Source organism: Heloderma suspectum, chromosome 10 (genome assembly GCF_057233095.1).
Source record: "Heloderma suspectum isolate Gila_16-S chromosome 10, 16-S_ref, whole genome shotgun sequence".
NCBI lineage: Eukaryota > Metazoa > Chordata > Lepidosauria > Squamata > Helodermatidae > Heloderma > Heloderma suspectum.
The window spans coordinates 30,380,792-30,399,116 of record NC_139467.1 but is presented as its reverse complement, the minus strand read 5'-3'; the positions used below and the strand labels follow the sequence as shown (position 1 = coordinate 30,399,116).

The window sequence follows — 18,325 nt, the reverse complement described above, 5'->3', positions numbered from 1 at the left end:
GCCCACCCATGTAGGAGGGGACCTTGTGCTGCGGGCCCCTTCAAGCCTGGACCTGCCCTGCTGGCGATGGCTGCATGCTTCAATCCATTTATGGCACAATCTTATGCACGTTTAGAGAGAAAGCAGTCCTACAGCTCCCAGTTGTAGGGCTTTTTTCTGTCCAAACATGCATAGGATTGCACCCTTCGGCTGCAATCCTGCGCACACTTACCTGGGAATATGCATCACTGAACTCAGTGGGACTTCTGAGAGAGTATACACATACAGGACTGCACCATTAATTGGTCAATCCCACAAGAGGAGCTTGAGTTGATTAACTTGTTGGGGCAAATTTTAACTGGTGTGTGTGTGGGGGGTTGTGTGTGGAGGAATTTAACCAGCAATTCTGGAGAGTGTTAATGATAAATTAAGTTTACACCCACCCACCCAGCTCACCACCTCAAGTTACCTGGGCTGACATGTCCACCAGCTGGGGCAACTTCAGAAAACGGCCATCTCCGTCTTTCAAAAAATCCAGTAAACTCCCTGGGGAGGGGAGAGTCAGGAAATCAGATGCTTCTAAGGATCCCTTCCCAATATCCCTCATCCAGTTTCTTCCCATTGGCCGGTTACCCCACATTCTCTGCCCCATTTACTTTCTGCTCCCAGTTTCTTCGGGCAAATCGTCCCTAGCTATTAAGTGACCATTCCCTGATAGCCTGGGCTGATCCACCCTTGATTCTATACTAGATTAGAAAGGCTCCAAGTAGACACCACCACCCTCTGAGCACCCTCCAGAGCTCTTCATTTATACATATATCAGGGGTGCAGAAACTCAGGTTTGGGGGCCAAATCCCGTGAATCTCCTGGCCCCACCCACTTTCCCCCAGCCACCAATCATTTGGTGTTTTTCCTGGCTTTTGTGCAGTTTCCCCCCTTCTGAAAGGTTGAAATGCTTCCCCTAAGGCCTAGTTACTGGCAGGAAGAACATTAAGCTCAAATATGCCAGTATCTTTGGTATTTTGGCCCCTTTTGTCTTTTGCCTTTGGCCTCACCCACTGCTGGAATGCGGCCCCCAAGAATGCCTCCAAAATGGAATGTGGTCATCAAGCTGAAAGAGGTTCAACACCCCCCGAGATAGATAGATAGATAGATAGATAGATAGATAGATAGATAGATGACAGATAGATCTCAGCCCATTTCAGACATAACAGGAAACTGTAGCATCTTGCTACATGAACAAACCTCTATGAGTCTCAAGCTTGCATGCTCCCTTTTTCTTCCCCTTTTACAGCTACAAGGAAGAGATTGGAAATATCCTGTTCTGCTTTTAAACAATTCACACCTCGCTGTTAGCTCCAGACTCTGGGAACTGTGGTTTGTTGAAATGATGGTCCGTGAAAACAAGCCAGGATCAAACTCTGGTTTCAGATCCAGATTAGTTTTGAAACCACAGTGTCAACGAACCATAGTTCTGCATTCGGACAGAACAGGTAACTGTGGCTTGTTTAAAAGTGGGACAGGATGTTCTCAATCTCCTCCTTGTGGCCACAAGAAGGGAAGGGAAAAAGGAGGGTGTCTGCCTGAAGCTTAGGCAGACATGGAGTGGGAAATCATGGTTTTCTGCCATGCCTGATATAGGCCTATATCTTTTCTTACATGGATCTCCTTATCACAACACCCACCCTGAGCAGGAGCCTGGGTTCTGTCTTTGACAAGGGGGATGGCCAGCCAGATCTATTGGACCAGTGGCACCAGAGGCCAAGGTGCTGGAGTCTGACCCAGACTGCAACCTCATGACTCAACCTGAGCCAGAGCCCATTCGATTGAGGTGACCTTGAGCTAGGGACCCTTGGATTAGAACCTCTGGAGTCCATACCCTTGGAGCCTGCACACACATGCACGCACACCCCATGCCTGAGGAACCTATCCCCTCCACATTACAGACCTACATCTCCATGTTAGCACATCAGCACAGCCCATGGGCCTAGAGGGAACTGTCTGAGAGAAGGTAGAGAAGTGCTAGGCTCCAGTGCAGAGGCCTGCCCCTTTAAGGCCTTCCACTCCTCAAGGAAGGGATGGAGCCTGGGAAGGGGGATATGGTACTGGAGGCATAATGGGAGGCAGAGCAGCCCTAGACTTTGTTGGGGCGAGTGGCTCACTTGGAGTCTTAAGAACATAAGAACAGCCCTGCTGGACCAGACCAAGGGTCCATCTGGTCCAGCATTCTGTCCACACAGTGGCCAACCAGATGCCCCAATGGGAAACCCACAAGCAGGACATGAGCGCATCAGCACCCTCCCGCCCAAGTACCCCAGCAACTGGTGTATATTGGCATCCTGCCTCTGGTACTGGATGTAACACATAGCCCTCAAGCCTGGTAGCCATTGATGGCCTTCTCCCCCAGGAATTTGTCCACCCCCCTTTTAAAGCCATCCAAATCAGTGGCCATCGCTACATCTTGCGGTAGCACATTCCACAGTTTGACTCTGTGCTGTGTGAAGAAGTCCTTCCCGTTCCCAGCCCCTCTTTGGTCACCCAGCCCGCCCACCCGCCTGCCTGCCAGCCAGCCACTCGCACGCCCAGAGGCATCGCTGCTGTGAAGCTGGGCGCCAGGTCGGCCGCACCTTGGCTCATGAACTCCGTGACGATGTAGATGGGCTCCTCTGACACCACAGCGTACAGCTGCACCAACTTGTCATGCCGCAGGCGCTTCATGATCTGGGCCTCTTCCAGGAAGGCTTCTGGAGACATGGTGCCCGGCTTCAAGGTTTTCACGGCGACTTTAGTGGTGCCGTTCCAAGTGCCTGGAGCCAGCGGGAAGCAGGGACACAGTCATTGTGGGGAGGGGGAGCAGGGAATCCACAGCACTTCCCTGCGCTTCCACCCCCCTCCCCACCCACCACCCCGTGGGGATGTGGAGATGGATGGGGAAAGCCATGGCTGGGTCAGGATGATGGCGCTAACTGAAAACAGAAATGAAATGCCTGCCGAACGAAGAGCCCGATGCAGAACGGTCAATTGCGCACACCCCTGGCCGGGGCCAGCTCCAGGTTTGGAGGGCCCTTGGGCAAGACAACGTCCGCGGGCCCCCTCCCTCAGTGAGTCCGCCTTCTTGCTGCCGTGGTCACCGGCTGCTCTCGCTCCTCCTCCTCCTCTCTCTCATCATTGCTACCACTTGCTTGCTTGACAGGCAGAGATGGCGACATCGAAGCCCCGATCGTCCTTCACGAGATATGCAGTTGACAAAAGCCAAAGTTAAGCTACAAAAACATACACAATTAAACTGATTTCATGTTAAACAGTGCAAATATTAAAAACCATTGTATCCAGAACGTAGGTGTCACAATACATAAAATGAAAACAGAATGGTAAAACCTAAAAACTGATATTAAAATGTTATACTAATATAAAAGGACACATTTGACAAAATGTAAATGTGTGTGTAATGATGATGATAATAATAATAATAATAATAATAGAAGAAGAAGAAGAAGAAGAAGAAGAAGAAGAAGAAGAAGAAGAAGAAGATCTTTAAAAACTACAAATGGGCCGAATGCATTTCAACTTCTCATCTTCATCAGTGGCCTATTGAAAATATTAGTATGGCCTGAGCCCTAATTAAAAATTCTTTCACTGGAGGAATGAATATATATATCCATACATGTTTGGCAGATGTTTATTCTAGGTGGTTTTGCTTGATGAATATAGTTGCCAAAACAGGTTTAGAAAAGTGGATTGAAAATAAAAACGTGTCCTTCTCCTCCATTAGCCTGCAGCAGTGTCATGGAGGATAAAGATATCATGGGCAAAATCCACCATAAATCCTACTTAGAGTAGACCCATTGGAATGAACTGGACTGCAGTGAGTCAAGACTAACTTCATTCCCATTCATTCCAATGGATCTACTCTAAGTAGAACATATGCTGGATTTACCCATGTGGCCCATTTGTAGTTTCGAAATATTTTTATTATATATAATTTTACATGTTGTCACATGTGTCCTTTTATATTACTAGAACATTTCAATATCACACTTTTCAAGTTTTACTATTCTGTTTTTGTTTTATATATTATATGTTCTGGATACAATGTTTTTAATATTTGCATGTTTAAACATGAAATCATTTTAATTGTGTATATGTTTGTACCTTAACTTTGACAGGCAGAGAGCCAGCAACCAGGTAGGTCAAGGCATCTGCTGTTCCTCCTTCTCAGCACCTCCGGTCCCTGGGCCAGAGCGAGAGGCAGGTGAACCAGGAGGTTGCAATAGGGGAGAGAAGGAACCACTCTTGGGGCTCTTGTCATTGGATGCCTGCTGGGGGGTGGCCCCTTGGCAGGCGCCTGGCCTTGACGCTGGTCCTGGACCCAGCCAACAAGTGCAGGACTGGCCACTCCCCCTTTCTCTGGCCCCACCTCCTTTCCCCCAGCTGTTGAACATTTCATAGAATCATAGAATAGTAGGGTTGGAAGGGGCCTAAAAGGCAGTCGAGTCCAACCCCCTGCTCGAGGCAGGAATCCAAGTCAGAGCATCCCTGACAGGTGGCTGTCCAGCCTCGTCTTGAAGGCCTCCAGTGTGGGAGAGCCCACCACCTCCCTAGGCCTCCTGGCTTTTGTGCAGTTTTCCCCTCATTCTAAAAGCTTGAAATGCCTCCCCTAAGGCTGAGTTACTCGCGGTAAGAGCTTGAAGCCACAATATGCAGGTATTGCATATTGTATTGCATATTGCAATACCCCCCACCCCGCCTTACCCATCCACACATCTCCGAAACATCCCATGCCAAGCTTCTTGTCCAAGTATATGGAGTCGCGCATGATTTCCCACGCGTCTTTCGACAATCCCATAGTCTGGGGCTTCAGATTGGGGCAGGCCTTGGTTAGTAGGTGGCAGAGACCATCATTGTGCTCTGTAGGGGGTGGAATGGTGGAGACGGGATGGGATGAATGAGGGAGAGAGGATGAGATGGAAAAGGGAGCGATGAATTCGGCATGCGCCCGCTAGAGGCAGCTGGAGCCCGAGGAGGAGGAGGAGTGTAGCACAAGGCCCGTGTTATCCTACAGCAATAGCTGCTTCAACCACCAGGTGGTACACTTGGCTTGCATTTAGAGTAGCGTCGGTGACCGAATTCCTTCACGGTTATTTCTGAGGTAGGGGAGAGAATCCGGGCTGGATCGAGCTTGTCTGTGGAAATCCCCTTTACGGCACAACTATTTGAAAGGTGAGCCTTGGTGCTATTATCCAGCCCCAGGTAACCTCCAGGTTAGACCACTGAAATGAATCAGCCATGGCAGTGGAGGCTGGTGGCTCCGATGTCTGTGGGGTGATGAATCTGCTCCAGGTTTTGGTCAGAACCAGTCAGAACTCTAGAGGAGCTATCCAAGATATAAAGCAAAGCTCCTTTAGATTTCTGACTGGTTCTGACTGAAACACGCAGCAGATTCGCTGCCTCATGGACATCGGCGCCACCAGCCTCCACCAGTTCTGGTTCTCAGAGCAGATTTCTGGGCTCAGAATGCTTAAATTCGACGTGTATGTCTTTTGCACCAGGCTCTGGTTGGAGGATTTGGGGACTGCCACACAAATCGGCCTGAATCCTGAGATGGTCTTCTAAGGGTGTTCTTTGGCTGCCCTGCCTGCTGGGCCAAGGCAGATGGCGAGAGGGGAAAGGGACTTTTTGGTGTCTCTGGCACTGACTCCACTCTTCGCTCCCCCCCACCCACATGGCTCCCCTTGGGCCTGGCGTGCTCTTCCTCTTCCTCCTCCCCTTTTGGCTCAGCCTCCCCAGTTCTGGTCGCCAGTCCTACCCATCCACACTTCCCCAAACTGCCCATTGCCCAGTTTCTTGATGAGCTGCAGCGATTCGCGCGGGATCTCCCAAACGTCTTTGGTTTTGACGGACAGGTCTGCCAGTTTGGGCATCCCCTTGTGGCACGGCACGGCCAGGCGGCAGCACAGCCCCGCGGCTCTCTCTTGCAGAAGGGAAAGCAAGGGTGCAGAGCGGGAAGGGAGGGCGATGCATCAAACAGAAAGAGAAAGAGAAAGAGGCTGATGAGAGAGCAGCACGGAATAAGTTGGAGGTTGCAAAGGAGGAGAAGCGCTGTTCAACACCACCAGGCGGCAGCACACGGGAGCCTTTCTTCTCCAAAGAGCCCTTCTGACCCAACCGCAGGCAGGGTGCTTTGGCATAAGAGTTGAGTTATTGGGCACCTGCTTTCTTGGCATCAGGAAAGACTGCAGGGGATAGTGGTTACAGCAAGAGGTAATCATTATTACACATCAACTGAATAATTGTTGCCGTCAGTAGATCCTCAAAAGGTACTTGTGAAAGTTCAGTAGGATAAATTCCCTTTGGCATACAGAAGAGACTAGAATGATATTATGACACCATCGTTTCCATTCATTTCCTATGCTGAGGCCCTTCAAACTTTCAATAAAGTTCCACAGTTGCCTATATTTTTTCTGATTAGTATGCACAAACACACAAAAATGGCACACACCTGCACACGCTCCTTTCATATGTTGTAGAACTTGAATTTTTACTTTCATTAGAAATTGAGCTCCTACTTAGATTTATAATTAATGAATTCCTTTGTTTCTTTAGTGATTATGATTTACTATTATGCATGTTCTTATTGTTGCTTTTATTTTGTTAACCTTGTTTCGGAATAAAATAACATTTCATGATTAAAAAAAGAAAAAACAAACAAAAACAAAAACAAAAAAACGAGAAGAGACTAGGACTGCCTCCCAACCTAGTGCCCTCCAGATATTTTGGACATCAACTCCCATCAGCCCCAGCAAACATGGCCAATGGCCAGGAACGTTCTTTCCCCGCTAGGCTCAATTGAGTTGCTCTTGCCCTGCCTAAATCGATTTGAGATCAATTCTGCAGTGCCCAGAGGAGGAGGGTCTGGAGTCTGAGTCCCTCCTTTTTATTTGCCAATCCTTGTCTGAACGCCCCCCCCCAAAAAAAAAACTCACATCACACCTTACCTATGTAATGTTGGACTAGTTGCTGCACAGTCTCAAACTGGGCCCGCGTGGTGATGTAGTATCCACCGCTGTCGAGTTTCCGGATTTTATAATGCTTGACATGGTCGCCCTTCACTTCGTCCCAGTCACGGATAGACAGTGAGTAGGCGCCTGGGAGAGGGAGATCAGAAGGCACAGGTGGGTCAGCTTGAAGGGAGGGTCAAATTAAAACTCACCCCCAACACACCAGGTTAGGGAAGCAGAGAGAGAGAAATGATGGAGAGGTAAATATAGGACAAGCCAGCAGATGGCGCTGTAAACCAGGAGCCAAATCGAAAGGGATCAGGGATGCACTACAGCTTTGCTGGAGAACGAGGGTGCAGTGGAGGCTGGTGGCTCCGATAGTGATGGGGCCATGCTTCTATTCTGGGTTTTAAACTGAACCAGCCAGAACTCTAAAGGAGCAGTCCAAAGTGTTGAACCCTATCCCCAAAATGGATTCAGCACCTTGAATGGCTCCTTTAGCATTCTGGCTAGTTCTGACTGAAATCCAGGATGGAATCACAGCCCCACCGAAATCGGAGCCACCAGCCTCCACTGGGAGGGTGCTTCCAGGTGGGGGATCCCAGTGCCTCGTTCATGGAATTTTATTCAGGCAGGGTCCAGATTATTATTTATTTATTGTATGGCACATCTACATCACGTTACAATAGAAACGTTGTTGTTGTTGTTGTTGTTCAGTCGTTCAGTCGTGTCCGACTCTTCGTGACCCCATGGACCATAGCACGCCAGGCCTTCCTGTCCTCCACTCTCTCCCGGAGTGTGCTCAAGTTCATATTCATTGCATTGGTGATGCTATCTAGCCATCTCATCCTCTGCCGTCCCCTTCTCCTTTTGCCTTCAGTCCTTCCCAGCATCAGGGTCTTTTCCAGGGAGTTTTCTCTTCGCATTGGGTGGCCAAAATATTTGAGCTTCAGCTTCAGTATCTGTCCTTCCAAGGAGCACTCAGGGTTGATTTCCTTTAGGATGGACTGATTTGACCTCCTTGCAGTCCAGGGGACTCGTAAGAGTCTTCTCCAGCACCACAGTTCGAAAGTATCGATTCTTCGGCGCTCAGCCTTCCTTATAGTCCAGCTCTCACAGCCATATGTTGCTACTGGGAAAACCATAGCTTTGATTAGACGAATCTTTGTCGGCAAGGTGATGTCTCTGCTTCTTACTATGCTGTCTAGGTTGGCCATAGCTTTCCTCCCAAGGAGCAAGCGTCTTTTAATTTCATGGCTACAGTCACCGTCTGCTGTGATCTTGGAGCCCAAGAAAGTAAAATCTGTCACTGCTTCCATTTCTTCCCCTTCTATATGCCAGGAAGTGATGGGGCCAGATGCCATGATCTTAGTTTTTTTAATGTTGAGTTTCAAACCAGCTTTTGCACTCTCCTCTTTCACCCTCAACAAGAGGCTCTTTAGATCCTCTTCGCTATCTGCCATTAGGGTGGTATCGTCTGCGTATCTGAGACCATAATATGAAATACAAAATATAGACAGGAAAATTACAAACTTATGTCTAGGTTACAGATACAGTTTTTTGCTTCAGTTGTCACAGCCAGGAAATCGGCAAAGTCTCCATTGTAGGCTCGGTTTTGACACTCTGTCACTATCTGTTGGATAGTTTGTTTTTCAGCCCCACAATCACAATTTGATGATGTTATTTTGCCCCATTTATAAAGGGCATCTGCACATCTACCAAGACCCGTGTCAATTCGGTTCAAGGTTGTCCATATCGCACGGGGCTGATCAAATCCAGGTGGTTTTTCCAAAATGTAGGGCAAACTTCGTCATTGTGGAGGGCAATTTCCTAGCCAATGTTGTTTCCACGTGTTGTGGATGTTGAAATCATCTTCTAGAAGAGCTTTAGAGGTAGAAATGGCTGGATGTCTCGATCTTAACCTGTTTCGCTCCAAGTAGGGTCCAGAAAACAGTGTCTTCCATTTGTAGCCCTCCCATGTTTTCCCAGTGCTTCCTTTAGTCTCCCATGATGTCATGCTGGCTGGGGGAGACGGGAGTTATAGTCCAACACATCTGGCAGGCACTGGTTTGGGAAAGGCTGTGCTAGATGCTTCAGTCAGACCTTCCCCTCTTCAGCTGTGCATCAGCACAGGATTAAATCAAATGCTGTGCTCGTCTTCTAAGATCCTCCTTCAGGTGCCTCCGAGGAGGAGGCCCGGAGGGTGGCAACAAGGCCTTTTCGGTGGTGGCCCCCAATTATAGAACAATTTCCCCAACAAGGCCTGCTTGGTGCCAACACTGTTATCTTTTTGGTGCCAAGTTAAGACCTTCCTTTTCTCTCAGGCATTTGGAAGCATCAGGTGCTGGATTTTTCTTATTGTTGATTGTTTAAAATTGCTTAGGGGTGTGTGCATGCTGTCCATTTATACGTTTGTAAGCCAATGGTTTTTTATACTATGTATAATAATGTACTGTTAAGGTTTGTTTTATCTTTGAATCCCAGAGAACTTCAGCTGTTGGGCAGCAGAGAAATGTAATAAATGAAACGAAGAGGCTGGAAGCACCCCGGGGAGCGCCTGCCCTGGAGGGGAGGGATGCAGAGGCACTGGCCTAGCGGTACCTTTGGTGGTCTCACTCTCGCGGATGAGGAAGGTCCCCCGGGGGTTGCTGTGGCACAGGAGCTGCCTCTCCGCATCCTTGCGGCCGATTTTCCCGAAGTACCACCTGGGAAAGGAGATGTAGAAGTGATGTTCTGGAGAGAGAGAGAGAAAGAGAGAGACCCTCACCCAAGACCCTCCTACTGGGGAATGGAGCCATTGTGGGAATCAAAAGTAAATCCCTGTTTAGTCAGAGACAGACGATGGTTTTAGGAGGATAGGGTTAGGGAGGGGCCGTAGCTCCGTGGTGGAGTGCTTGCTTTGCATGTCAAAGGTCCCAGGTTCAGCCCCCGACTTCTCCTGCTAAAAAGAATCAGGTAAGCAGATGATAGGAAGTTCTCTCGATATCTGAGACCAGTGGAGGCTGGTGGCTCCGATGACAGTGAGGTGGTGAATCGGCTGTGGGTTTCAGAATGAGCCAGTCAGAACTCTAACCTTGGATAGCTCCTTTAGAGGTCTGACTGGTTCTGTCTGACACCCGGAGAGGATGCACTGCCCCACTGACATTGGAGCCACCAGCCTCCACTGCCAGAGAGGCTGGGGTGCAACTGCCAGTCAGAACGGACAACTGTAGGCTAGGTGGGAAAGTTAGGTGAAGTCTAAGGCGACTTCCTGGGCTCCTTCCAAGCCGCAAAACCAGCAAACAATCAGCGGTCGGGGGGGAAGGGGCGGTCAAGGAAGGAGCTGGAGCCATTTAGGGAACTCCAGGGGGCCGGATCTGGCCCACGAGCCTGAGGATGAACACTCCTGTTCTGGATGGACCAATGGTCTATAGGGCAGCTTCCCATGTTCCTGTTTTTAAAACACTGCAGAAATTGACAGAGGAAAAGGAAGGGGGAAAAGCAGCTACATTGACCACTGAAGCCCCCTCCCCCATCCACAGGAAGCCCCCCCACACACACACACATCGCACCAGAAATGCTTTGCAATTTGGAGCTGGAACTTTCCTCCATGTGAACCTTTTGCTGTAAGTGACCATTCTTTGCAAGCAAACAACCATCCTGAATCCATTGGACACCTCCCCCCCGCCCTGCTCCCCCCCATTCCCCCCACATGCAGGCCGCCCCCTCCAGGTGTTCTGTCGTACTTACTCTTCTGCCTGGATGGAGTCCACAGGCGCCACGTAATTGCTAGGGATGTAGCCTGTGGCTCCCGTGTTCAGAGACCTCGCCTCCCACCAGTCGCCCTCCCTGATGGAACAGGAGGAAAAGAAAGTGAAACCCACGAGGACAGAGCTCGGGGGGTACTTCGCGCCAGTGGAGACTGGTGGCTGCTATGTCTGTGGGGGTGCAAAAGGCTGGTCCGCCCCCGCAGTTGACTTCCAAAAGGACAGAACCATCTTGGGATGCAAAGATTTTGATTTTGGAAAGTCCTTTTGGAAAGGGCTTTCCAAAAATGAAAAATCTTTGCATCCTGAGACATTTCTCTCCTTTTGCAGACCTATCTCAGAAAGGAAATGCACTCTGGTTTCAGTAAGAACCAGTCAGAACTCTAAAGGAGCTATCCAGAGTGCTGAACCCTATCCCCAAAATGGGTTCAGCACCTTGGATAGCTCCTAGAGACTCTTGACTGGTTCTGACTGAAACCCAGAGCGGATTCACCGCCCCACTGACATTGGAGCCTCCAGCCTCCGCTGCTTCCCAGGTGGGAGGTCCCCAGTTTGATCCCGGCGCCTGCAATTAAAAGGACCCAGTAGCAGCTGATGAGAAAGACCTCGGACAGGAGAGCTTGGGGAGCCCCTGCCAGTCAGAGGGGACTATACCAGCACAGATGGCCCAATAGCTGGACCTAGCCAAAGCAGTGGTGTCATGGAGGCAGGAATCAGAGGGTCAAAGCACCAGGATATTTTTATTAGCAGGGGCACTGACATCATCCGCCACACACCTCAGACTTCTCGGTTCCCCCTTGCAGCAGCTGGGGGCAGGGGGATGAATTTCCCCAGCAACAGTATATTGTTCCCTATTGTAATGCAAAATATTTTGTGGGGCATGGTCTTGAGCGGGCAATAAAGACCCCTTAGCTCAGGGGTCCCCAACCCAGTGCCCATGGGTGCCATGGCACCCAAGGGGAACTCCAGTGATGCCCACGAAGCTCTCCACTCCTTCCCCCTTTCTCTCCCCCAACCCTTTTCCTCACTATTTCTCTCCCTTCCATGTCCTTAGCCTTTTCTCTCACCCTTTCTAGCCCCTAGCCTTGCTCATTCTCCCCCCTCTACCGCTTTGCCTTGCTATCTCCCCCTCTAGCCTCACTATTTCTCTCCCTGGAAACCTTTAGCTCATTGTTTCTCCCCCTCCTAGCCCCTAGCCTTGCTCTTTCTCCCCCTCCTAGCCCCTAGCCTTGCTCTTTCTCCCCACTCCCAGCCTCTAGCCTTGCCCTTTCTCTCTCTCCCTTTTTCTCTCTCCTCTCTCTCTCTCTCTCTCTCTCTCTCTCACACACACACACACACACCTCTTTAGCTCACTTTTGACTAGCCAGGCCCCCTCAGCAGCCATTATGTGACTAACCACATCCTCCAAACATAACATAAAACAAATAAATTAAAGACCACCATTAAAGTCACAACAATAAAAGAAATAAACAGGAGCACCCGATTGAAACCCCCCGCAGCCACAGGCCAGCTTTGCCTTGCCTGAATAGAAAGCTCTTTGTCTTATATAAATAATACATAACTAGGCGTAGGATAATCAAACAAGCTGGGATAAAGGGAATGCTTGTGAATCGTGTTTTTACTTTTCACCCTTATTTGTGTCGAGGGACTTGCATATCCCCCACCCCACCCCACAGTAAAGTGCACAAGTTCCAGATGAACACAGACACGTGTCTCCTCACAAGGCGAGCCGTGTGCAGTTCTTCTATTACTGCTTGTTACTTCTCTCAGTCTATTATTATCCCAAGTATACAGCTGCCACACCGACACATATTAAGGAGACCAAACCTCTTCCCCACCATGCTGAAATGGAGGGTTTCTGTTTATTTCATTTATAACCTGCCATTCTCCTCCCCACGCTGCTCCCCAATGGAACTGGAGGCAGCAAACATGGGATTCCCATGTGGTCTCTCATCCAGGCGCTGACCAGGCCCAGACCTGCTTAGCTTCAGCAAGGCTGTTGCCGTGTGTGCAGTGCTGGTTTCGGCGGGCCCTCCAGCAAGACACACGCAAGGGGCCCCCTCCCTCAGTGAGTCTGTCTTCTTGTTGCCATTGCCAGCCACGGCTGGGTCTCCTCCTCCTCTTTCTCCTCATGGCTGCCACTCGCTTGCTTGGCAGCCAGGCAGCCAGGCAACGAGGAGGCCCGGGCATCTCCTGCTCCTCCTCCTCACCACCACTGTTGTCTGGGCCTGGGCGAGAGGCAGGCGAACAAGCAGGCTGGAATGGCGAAGAGCAGGAGCAAGTCCAGGAGGATCTTGTCAGCGGGCCCCTGCTGGGGTGTGGGCCCTCAGCACGTGTCCGACCAGGCCTGCCCTTGATGCCAGCCCTGCGCATGCACCTTTGGCCACAACCCGATACTCACGTGTTGTTGATGATGTGGAATTTCTCTCCCTTCACAAACGTTAGGTCATCCTCCGTTCTGGCTTCATAATCGTACAAGGCCACGAAAAGGGTCACTCCTCCACCTGCAGGGCATCAGGACAGGAGGGCAGTGAGAAGCCAGCGAAAGCTGTGCACACAAGCTCACCTTCAGAGAAACTCTGTCCCCGGGTGCATTAGCCGTGATCCTGGCCCACAGGAAATACCGCCACCGCCACCATCCCACTTCCATTCAACAAGTTGGATGGAGACAGTTTAAGCCAACCCTCCGCAACTCTGTTGGACTAAAGCATGGGTGAAGAGCCTCTTTTAGCCTGAGGGACACATTCAATTTTGGAAAAGCTCTGGGGGGCCACATTCCAGAGCTGGGTGAGGCCAAAGACGAAATTGGTGGGGCCCAAAATATCCACACCTTGTAGCCTTCGGATGGCCACTTCAGCTTTGCAGAGGCATTTCCACCTTTTAGAATGGGAGGAAAACTGCGCAAAAGCCGGGAAGCCACTGAACAATCGGTGGTTGGGGGGGAGGGGGGAGCCTGGAGAAGGGAAAGGGATGGACTGGGACCCCAGGAAGGCCAGATTTGGCTCCTGGGCCTGAGATTCCCCAGCCCTGGACTGCAACTTCCCATCTTTCCCAGCCAGGACAGCCAGCTGTAGCCCGGCACATCACACCAGACAGCGCGGGAAAGAGCAGGAAGGGGATACAGCAGAGGCCGGCCCTCCCTGCCCAAGTCCTCTGAACCCTGGCCCTACCCAGCTGCAGACTCGCTCGGGAGACTGACCTGCAATCCCGATTCCATGCATGTGCAGCGAAGGGGCGGGGTAGAGGCCAGTGCCCCCCATGAAGGCAGGTGTGGAAGGCCCCGGCGTGCCTTGGAAGTTGTTGAAGTCCGGGATGCACGTGAAGCTGTTGGGCGGGTTCTGCTGGGTGGGGTCAGGGTCGTAGCAAGAGTTGGGGGGTGGGTTAGCTGCCCCATCACCGCCCTTGTTCTGGTTCTTGTTGTCTTTCTTCTTTTTGCATTGCACACAACCCATCGCCAGGCAGCAGCTACAGGAAACGGAAGGAGAGAAGCAGGGGAAGGAGGAATGAAAAGGGCACGGGGCACCATTCCAGGTGGGGCGGTCCCAAGGCATTTTGCTTCCAGAGGCAGAATAAAAGATGCTCCAGGCTCCATTCCACCTACAGATGCCCACCAGGCTGGCTGTTTACTGTTATTTCAACTCTGGAGACAGGGCAGCGTCCTTCACCACACTTGAGGGCAGCAGGCTAACATAGAATGACCTGTCCCCAACCTGGTGTCCTCCAGATATGTTGGGACTACAACACATCAGCAGAGCAGGCTGGGGGATGATGGGAGTTATAGTCCCACACATCTGGAGGGCACAAGATTGGGGAAGGATGGGTTAGGGCAGGCTGCCTGGAACACGCAGCTCTGGCCTCCAACAGATGGGAATGGCCAAGGAGCTGCCATCGCAGCCTCTTCCACACCACACAGCATCGGCTGCCTGAGGCAACTGCATCACTCTGCCTAATGGCTGGGCCGGTCCTGGTTGCAGTAATGATCAGCAAAGAAATAGAGGCAACGGGCCGGGGAGCTGTATTGACAGCAAGGTGCGAATACCTGCTCTTGAGTATTCTGAAGATTAAAAGAACAATCCTATGGCCCCTTGTGATATGTTCCATGGGGTTTTCTTGGCCAGATCACAGGTCGGAATTAAGATTGCTGGGAGAATTATCAACAACCTCAGATATGCAGACGATACCACCCTAATGGCAGAAAGTGAAGAGGATCTAAAGAGCCTCTTGTTGAGGGTGAAAGAGGAGAGTGCAAAAGCTGGTTTGAAACTCAATATTAAAAAAATGAAGATCATGGCATCTGGCCCCATCACTTCCTGGCATATAGAAGGGGAAGAAATGGAAGCAGTGACAGATTTTACTTTCTTGGGCTCCAAGATCACCGCAGACGGTGACTGTAGCCATGAAATTAAAAGATGCTTGCTCCTTGGGAGGGAAGCTATGGCCAACCTAGACAGCATAGTAAGAAGCAGAGACATCACCTTGCCGACAAAGATTCATCTAATCAAAGCTATGGTTTTCCCAGTAGTAATGTATGGCTGTGAGAGCTGGACTATAAGGAAGGCTGAGCACCGAAGAATCAATGCTTTCGAACTGTGGTGCTGGAGAAGACTCTTACGAGTCCTCTGGACTGCAAGGAGGTCAAATCAGTCAATCATAAAGAAAATCAACCCTGAGTGCTCATTGGAAGGACAGATACTGAAGCTGAAGCTCAAATATTTTGGCCACCTAATACGAAGAGAAAAGTCCCTGGAAAAGACCCTGATGCTGGGAAAGATCGAAGGCAAAAGAGGGAAGGGGACAGCAGAGGATGAGATGGCTAGATAGCATCACCGATGCAATGAACATGGACTTGAGCACACTCCGGGAGAGAGCGCAGGACAGGAAGGCCTGGTGGGCTATGGTCCATGGGGTCACGAAGAGTCGGACACGACTTAATGACTGAACAACAACAAAATGGCCCCTAGACATCTGAGGGGCCGTACAATGCAGGAAAACTCCCCCCCTCCAAGGCTGGAGACAGAGGTCCAGCCTCAGAGAAGGTCTTACTATGGATCGCTCCATCCCTTCCAACTGTTGTGGGAAGCTCTACAGTGGCTCCTTCTCCTGAGGGATGGACTCCGACCTCGGAAAGGGAGGAAATGGGTGTGTTGGGGGTGGGCTGTTGGACAGGGAGGGGAGCAGCCATGGAACTGCTGGATCCAAAGGCCTTGCAGCCCCTGCTCTTGCCCCCTGCCCCCCGCCCTGAGAGCATGTTACAAGGGCTTGGAGGGCAGTCGAAGGAAAATTGCTTCAAAGGACAGAGCAGCAAAAAAAGGCTCCATCGCTCCTTCGGCCCCGCCAGCAAGAGCCCAGCATGGCATAGGATAGATGGAAGCCTCCAGTCTCAGGGGCCTCCATCATTTGGGTGTCTAAACCAAGTGGCAGAGGCCTGGCTGGGGCATGCTGGGAGTTACAGGCCTTTTCTCTGTCTAAACAAGCATAGGATTGCGACTTAAATTGCAATAAAGAAACCAGCGCATTTAAAAGCACATTTGTTGCGCTCACTACATAATCACCAAAGAGGATCTATGCTCCTGAAGAATCATACGTGGTCTGAAGCCAGGGGCCAGAGGAGCTGCTTCCCCCCACCCCACCCCACTCTACCTTAAATGGTGTCCCTGCCTGTCAACAGTTACTAGATAGCAGCAGCCAGGATTGTAAAGGGTTGCAGTTTTGCTCTGCCGCCCAACATGGAAGGCAGTGGTTTCAGCGTCTATGTGGGTATATGACGCTGGGCAAATGCGACAGAGTGTGGGGGAGAGATGGCACGATGCAAATCTTGAGGGAGTGGAAGGAGAAAGGGCACTTGCTGGGTTTGTTTTCTCAAGGACTGTGTTTCCCCCCCTTCCTTTCTTTCTGCGACATGCCGGTTGCACAGCAACATGTTTGGAACGTCAACGAAATGAAGGCATGTGCGCAACGAGGCAAGGTAGGATCAAAAGGGTCACCAGATCATGACGAGCACTTGAAAAGGTTCGGGAGGGGCCGGGCTATGATAACCTGCTGCTTATAGACCATGTTGAGGGTGGGCAGATGTCTGGCTTGTGGGATCTCTGTTGGGTTTTTTCTAGAACCCTGATACCCACCAACTGGAGCCAGGTGCAAAAGATATACAGTCCCAGTTAAAGAACTTGGAGCCCAGGAATTTGTTTCTGAGTACCACAACTGAATGGAGCCCCCAGTCCTTCCACACAGAACTCCACTCCTGATTACCCCAAGATTTCTTCATTGCAGCAATATAGACTAGGATGGAGAATGCGGGTGGTGGTGTAGTTTTCTTGTTGCTATCGCTAAGCAATTAGGAGTGAGAAATCCTTGATGATCTACTGCAGAACACCAGTAGATCCAGACCTACCTTCTGCCTACCCCCAATCTACCAGTAGATAACAGCAGATCCAGACCTACCTTCTGCCTACCCCTGATCTATGGAACTGGAGTTATTATCAACCAGAAGTGTTGTGGGGCAATCTTGGAGAATGGATGAAAAGGATACAATATCCAGTTATCCCAGAAAACAGAGCAGGGAGGGTCAAAAAAGAGCTTCGGCTATTGGGTGGTATACATGCAATTAATTAATTAATTAATTAATTAATTAAATCCAGCCTTTCTACAGGCCATCACAAAGAATATGCCCCATAAGCGGACCCTCTATGTTATGGGAAGGGAAGATTTTCACGCACACACCCGTACAGCACCTACTTTAGTGTCAAGGCTGCCCCGCCCCCGCCCCATAATTATGCTACCATGGACAACCCTGGGAAGGAGTCATAGCATGGAAAGCTTAGGAAGATGAAGCAAATGGGACAAGGGAGGCAGGGAAGCTGGTCCAATCTCATACACCCAACAGAGGATTCAAAAGGTGTGATTCTTCGTAGATGGAGGAGACTATGGATGCAGTTGTGCGCATGAGCTCCAGAGCTGGGCCAGCCCTAGAGGTAACCCAGGCAGCCACTTTGGTTATTGAGACTTCAGGGACACACTTTGTCCGCTGTGTCAGCATCTCAGAAAGCGAGAGAGAGTGTGTGCGCGTGCATGCTGAGGCCCCACATTTTTGGAGGCAGCACATGGAGGAAGCTTAGCAGCTTGCCGGCTAGGCAATATTCCCTAGAATCTGGGGGACATAAATTGAGAGCCTTCTGATCTCTCTTGGCCATCTGGAGCAGAGAAACCATAATAAAATAGGTGGGAGGAAGGAAAAGAAGCAACAAGGCATGCAGAATGCAAAAAGGAACACAAAATATCCTGTTCAGCTCTTGATTCTTTAACACATTGTTGTTACGCCAGTCTAAGCCTAAAGACCCAAATGCCTGCAAGTGCTGGGGGTGGAGGAATAGTCCATTTGCCCAAGGCAGCAAATAAATAAGTAATAAAGAAATAAATCTGTGCCCTCCCACCCACCCACCTGCGGATAGCTTCTCCCACCTTCAGAAAAACAGGTTCTACCCATCTGTATGGAAGAAAGCACAAACAGGGGTGTATGTTCACCCTTAGGCAGAGTCTGTTGCTGTATGCAGTGGAGACAGGAACTTTGTAGGAAGGATCAGTGCATGGCCAAGGCATGGAGGA

General features: G+C 50.3%; 1 protein-coding gene across 1 annotated transcript in view; it reads right to left on the bottom strand.

Annotated features, from left to right (window-relative positions):
• FGR (FGR proto-oncogene, Src family tyrosine kinase) overlaps window positions 1-18,325 on the bottom strand; it is a 71,966-nt gene that overhangs the window by 9,887 nt on the left and 43,754 nt on the right. The window contains exons 3-10 of the mRNA XM_084815743.1: window positions 13,923-14,188; window positions 13,125-13,227; window positions 10,707-10,805; window positions 9,579-9,682; window positions 6,975-7,124; window positions 5,786-5,950; window positions 2,607-2,786; window positions 449-525 (exon numbers count right to left, since the gene is read on the bottom strand). Of these exons, the coding sequence (XP_084671869.1) occupies window positions 449-525; window positions 2,607-2,786; window positions 5,786-5,950; window positions 6,975-7,124; window positions 9,579-9,682; window positions 10,707-10,805; window positions 13,125-13,227; window positions 13,923-14,175 (1,131 nt within the window). The 5' untranslated portion in view covers window positions 14,176-14,188. The remainder of the gene's footprint in view (window positions 1-448; window positions 526-2,606; window positions 2,787-5,785; window positions 5,951-6,974; window positions 7,125-9,578; window positions 9,683-10,706; window positions 10,806-13,124; window positions 13,228-13,922; window positions 14,189-18,325) is intronic.